We start from the raw sequence: 5891 nt of genomic DNA, 5'->3' as shown, positions 1-5891 counted from the left end.
GATAGATACGAAGCCCACACCTACTACAGTAGTACAAGTTTATATGCCAACTAGCTCTGCAGATGACGAAGAAATTGAAGAAATGTATGATGAAATAAAAGAAATTATTCAGATTGTGAAGGGAGACGAAAATTTAATAGTCATGGGTGACTGGAATTCGTGTGTAGGAAAAGGGAGAGAAGGAAACATAGTAGGTGAATATGGATTGGGGCTAAGAAATGAAAGAGGAAGCCGCCTGGTAGAATTTTGCACACAGCACAACATAATCATAGCTAACACTTGGTTTAAGAATCATGAAAGAAGGTTGTATACATGGAAGAACCCTGGAGATACTAAAAGGTATCAGATAGATTATATAATGGTAAGACAGAGATTTAGGAACCAGATTTTAAATTGTAAGACATTTCCAGGGGCAGATGTGGACTCTGACCGCAATCTATTGGTTATGACCTGTAGATTAAAACTGAAGAAACTGCAAAAAGGTGGGAATTTAAGGAGATGGGACCTGGATAAACTGAAAGAACCAGAGGTTGTACAGAGTTTCAGAGAGAGCATAAGGGAACAATTGACAGGAATGGGGGAAAGAAATACAGTAGAAGAAGAATGGGCAGCTTTGAGGGATGAAGTAGCGAAGGCAGCAGAGGATCAAGTAGGTAAAAAGACGAGGGCTAGTAGAAATCCTTGGGTAACAGAAGAAATATTGAATTTAATTGATGAAAGGAGAAAATATAAAAATGCAATAAATGAAGCAGGCAAAAAGGAATACAAACGTCTCAAAAATGAGATCGACAGGAAGTGCAAAATGGCTAAGCAGGGATGGCTAGAGGACAAATGTAAGGATGTAGAGGCCTATCTCACTAGGGGTAAGATAGATACTGCCTACAGGAAAATTAAAGAGACCTTTGGAGATAAGAGAACGACTTGTATGAATATCAAGAGCTCAGATGGAAACCCAGTTCTAAGCAAAGAAGGGAAAGCAGAACGGTGGAAGGAGTATATAGAGGGTCTATACAAGGGCGATGTACTTGAGGACAATATTATGGAAATGGAAGAGGATGTAGATGAAGATGAAATGGGAGATATGATACTGCGTGAAGAGTTTGACAGAGCACTGAAAGACCAAAGTCAAAACAAGGCCCCGGGAGTAGACAGCATTCCATTAGAACTACTGACGGCCTTGGGAGAGCCAGTCCTGACAAAACTCTACCATCTGGTGAGCAAGATGTATGAAACAGGCGAAATACCCTCAGACTTCAAGAAGAATATAATAATTCCAATCCCAAAGAAAGCAGGTGTTGATAGATGTGAAAATTACCGAACTATCAGTTTAATAAGTCACAGCTGCAAAATACTAACACGAATTCTTCACAGACGAATGGAAAAACTAGTAGAAGCCAACCTCGGGGAAGATCAGTTTGGGTTCCGTAGAAACACTGGCACACGTGAGGCAATACTGACCTTATGACTTATCGTAGAAGAAAGATTAAGGAAAGGCAAACCTACGTTTCTAGCATTTGTAGACTTAGAGAAAGCTTTTGACAATGTTGACTGGAATACTCTGTTTCAAATTCTAAAGGTGGCAGAGGTAAAATACAGGGAGCGAAAGGCTATTTACAATTTGTACAGAAACCAGATGGCAGTTATAAGAGTCGAGGGACATGAAAGGGAAGCAGTGGTTGGGAAGGGAGTAAGACAGGGTTGTAGCCTCTCCCCGATGTTGTTCAATCTGTATATTGAGCAAGCAGTAAAAGAAACAAAAGAAAAATTCGGAGTAGGTATTAAAATTCACGGAGAAGAAATAAAAACTTTGAGGTTCGCCGATGACATTGTAATTCTGTCAGAGACAGCAAAGGACTTGGAAGAGCAGTTGAATGGAATGGACAGTGTCTGGAAAGGAGGGTATAAGATGAACATCAACAAAAGCAGAACAAGGATAATGGAATGTAGTCTAATTAAGTCGGGTGATGCTGAGGGAATTAGATTAGGAAATGAGACACTTAAAGTAGTAAAGGAGCTTTGCTATTTGGGGAGCAAAATAACTGATGATGGTCGAAGTAGAGAGGATATAAAATGTAGACTGGCAATGACAAGGAAAGTGTTTCTGAAGAAGAGAAATTTGTTAACATCGAGTATAGATTTAAGTGTCAGGAACTCATTTCTGAAAGTATTTGTATGGAGTGTAGCTATGTATGGAAGTGAAACATGGACGATAAATAGTTTGGACAAGAAGAGAATAGAAGCTTTCGAAATGTGGTGCTACAGAAGAATGCTGAAGATTAGATGGGTAGATCACATAACTAATGAGGAAGTATTGAATAGGATTGGGGAGAAGAGAAGTTTGTGGCACAACTTGACCAGAAGAAGGGATCGGTTGGTAGGACATGTTCTGAGGCATCAAGGGATCACCAATTTAGTATTGGAGGGCAGCGTGGAGGGTAAAAATCGTAGAGGGAGACCAAGAGATGAATACACTAAGCAGATTCAGAAGGATGTAGGTTGCAGTAGGTACTGGGAGATGAAGAAGCTTGCGCAGGATAGAGTAGCATGGAGAGCTGCATCAAACCAGTCTCAGGACTGAAGACCACAACAACAACAACCCCTCATTACAACGAAGTGAAATTAGCAACAGCCTGTTAGAATGAAGACAAAATTTTGAGGAATTTACTATTTCCTACTTCTAAGATGTTCACTACAGCGGTAGGTACTGTTCACTTAGCTACTAGACTTTCGGCACTTTATTTTATCAGAAGCTTCGCTACAAACTACAGTACTGTATTTATTCTAGTGGTAAAGGGGATAGCGTACAGCTGCTGGCGAGCTGTGCTGAGCGGCAAATGTCAAAGGGCTTCTTTGTTTGAGTGAGTCCATTGTTGAGCTTCAGTAGCAGACAGAAGTGTTTTGTTGGGCTGATACACATCTTATCTCTGTGATTTTTGCAATCTGTGAATTGTTTTAGTTGATGTAAATACTTTAGACTTCACTAAGATTTGAACAATGGCTGGAACTTGGAAACAAATAAGGTTGGAGGCAAAAACGGAGGTTTTCCATGACATTGATAATGGAATGAAACAAGTAGATGTGATGAGGAAGTATGGTCATGCACAAGCTACATTCCCTAAAAAAATGAAAATAAATTCAAGAAAGTTTTTTAGATGGCAATTTTAACAATTCAAAAAAAAGAATAAAGACAGCTGCTGCTTATGATGTGGACAGTGCTACACTGTGGAGGTTTAATGAGATGCGTGCACAGAATGTACCAATTAATGGTCTGTTGATATATCAAAAAGCCTTAGATTTCATTAAGTTGCATGGTGATTCTAATTTTAAGGCAAGTAATGGATGGTTGCAAAGATTTAAGGACACGCATGGGATCATTTTTAAAGTGATTTCAGGAGAAGAAAAATCAGCACCTTTAGGTGATGCAGAATTTTGGAGGAAAAACAACCAAACTATCAGAAAAATATTGTCCTCAGAACTTGTACAATACGGATGAGACGGGATTGCTTTATCAACTGATGCCAGAGAAGACGATGGCCTTTAGAGGAGAAAAGTGTAAAGGAGGGAAGCAGTCTAAAGTACACCTAACTGTTCTTCTCTGCAGTGATGCGTCAGGGACACATAAATTGACACCACTGGTGATCAGACGATCAGCAAGCCAACGGTGCTTCAAATATGTAAAAAGCTTACCAGGTAAGAGGGTACATACAGTTTATTTTACCTTCTTTTAATTTATAAGTTAATTCAGTACAGCATAGCTTCAGCTGTAATGTTTTGCTACAGTTGTATTGTAAATGTGATTTATTTTATTGCAGTCAATTACAAGACAAATCCGAAAGCATGGATGACGCCTACTCTTTTTAGCAAGTGGTTGCTTTTGCTTGATAAAAAGATGTCAATGAAGAATAAGAAAACTGCATTGCTGGTGGATAATTGTAGTGCGCATAACATGCCGGCGTTGAAGAATGTTGAACTATGCTACTTTCCCCTGAACTGTACTTTGATTCTTCAGCCACTAGATATGGGGATAATTAATAACTTTAAGACAAAATACCATTCACATTTAGTTAAACACGTGATTGCAGACATTGAAAGAAAGGTGAGCAATCCCTACAGTTTCAATGTGAAGCAGGCTTGTGACATGATTGCTAGCTTCTGGAACAGTGTACAGCTGACTGTGATTGTGAACAGCTGGAAAAGTGCAAGAATTTCTGAAAGTGAAGATGTTGGTGAGAATGTTGTGGTGGATGAAATAACTCAGGATGACATTCAAAGTGATCCGGAGATTTATTCAGCAGTTACTGGAAAAACCATAAATGCTTCAGTAGTTGAATACTTGTCAGTGGATGATGAAGCGTTGGTGTTTGAAGCATATACTGACAAATCTATCATTGAGGAGTTAAATGATAATTAACCTGTTGAAGATTGTGATGACAACAGTGACCTGATAAGTGCAAATCGCCCTCGTCTGGTGTAGCTAATAGGTCAGTTGGAAACCATTCAGCAAGTAGCATCTTAGAGCCCCAGTCTTTCAGTGCAGCAGTTGATTGGGTTAGAGGAGATAAGACAACGTACACCAAAGTAAGATATTGTACAGATACAGTGTTGATAAAAGAAGTGACCAAAATGTTTCATTATTTGTCTTTTAATGTTATTTTTCTTCAGAAAAGTACTACAGTAATCTACTTCTTGGCCACAAAAACATGGCTCCCTGCTCCGAGTCACAATAACAAAACCTCATTATAACAATAACCCTTGTGCAACAATTTAATTTTCATGGTCCCATGAAATTAGTTATATCGAGGTTTGACTGTATAAATTTCCATTTTACTGTTACATGATATTTTAATCCCTTTAGTTATCCACAGGTTACACTTTTGTTTGACAACTTTTAAGCAAACATGCTTTCAAATATTGACACACATTCACTATTTAAAATACTGAATTTTCATATTTGCCTCTCTTTGCATATACAAACTCATTCCACTTCTCTTTAGTTATTCTTAAAACATTGTAACATGGTGTCATGAATAAGCCTCAGTGCTTTGTATGCAGATGCCTTTATTAATTGTGCATCATAATCAGATAGTCCCTTAACAGTTCGGTAAACATTAAGTGTTTTAACATGTGTACTGTCTATAGGAATGTAACCAATCAAGGTGCTACTATCTTGCTGCACACGAGTTGGAAAATTCACTACTGAGTTCAGATTGAAACAGCTAAATTTGATACCAGTTCATTCTTCCTGTCAGAATCCTTTAAAAATCAGAATACCCCTGCTTTTCCTTGCAAATAGAACTCTTGATGATGGCACTTTCTGAGAGTGCCTTAAAATTACAGTTATACTTTAAGTGTATAAAAAGGGCCCATATCAGTAGTCCCATTATGCCAAAAAAATAGAGAACTGTATACTTACATATATTTGAAAATATGGAAAACCTGTTTGTATTCAGAATGAACTTATCATCCTTAAAATAAGTTGAAAGCATGCTAACAGCAAGCCATAATGGTTATGAAAGTTGATTAACCACCAGGGATATTCTTATATACTTAATTAAAGCTTCTGATTCTGTATCACACTATATTTTTATGAAGATAATAAAACATTATGATGTTGTAGGTAAGTCACTTTATTTAATTAGATCCTTTACAGGTAATAGGCACAGTTAGTTTATGTTAATAGGCAGAGAACAAAACTCATGAAAATCCTACAGGAATCGGTACTTGGGGTCTTCCACTTTATTGCTTCTGTTAACGACTTTGAGGTTCGCCGATGACATTGTAATTCTGTCAGAGACAGCAAAGGACTTGGAAGAGCAGTTGAACGGAATGGACAGTGTCATGAAAGGAGGGTATAAGATGAACATCAACAAAAGCAAAACGAGGGTAATGGA

At 38.0% G+C, this 5891-nt stretch overlaps 1 protein-coding gene across 1 annotated transcript; it reads left to right on the top strand.

The window, feature by feature from the left end:
- The first annotated feature begins 2611 nt into the window (after window positions 1-2611).
- LOC126484147 (tigger transposable element-derived protein 6-like) lies at window positions 2612-5524 on the top strand. Its single transcript, XM_050107544.1, has 2 exons — window positions 2612-3690; window positions 3813-5524. The coding sequence occupies exons 1-2, from the start codon at window positions 3420-3422 to the stop codon at window positions 4409-4411; spliced, it is 870 nt and encodes a 289-aa protein (XP_049963501.1). The 5' UTR covers window positions 2612-3419; the 3' UTR covers window positions 4412-5524.
- The last annotated feature ends 367 nt before the right edge of the window (window positions 5525-5891 follow it).

This window comes from Schistocerca serialis, chromosome 6, assembly GCF_023864345.2.
Source record: "Schistocerca serialis cubense isolate TAMUIC-IGC-003099 chromosome 6, iqSchSeri2.2, whole genome shotgun sequence".
NCBI lineage: Eukaryota > Metazoa > Arthropoda > Insecta > Orthoptera > Acrididae > Schistocerca > Schistocerca serialis.
Note: the sequence above shows the minus strand (reverse complement) of the source record. Positions and strands in the feature narration are given on the sequence as shown.

Bases quoted from the DNA above. Each gene is read 5' to 3' on its own strand.
- LOC126484147 (XM_050107544.1), top strand. From the start codon at position 3,420: ATGCAGAATTTTGGAGGAAAAACAACCAAACTATCAGAAAAATATTGT. The intron at 3,691-3,812 runs GTAAGAGGGTAC...ATTTTATTGCAG, and splicing joins ATATGTAAAAAGCTTACCAG to TCAATTACAAGACAAATCCG.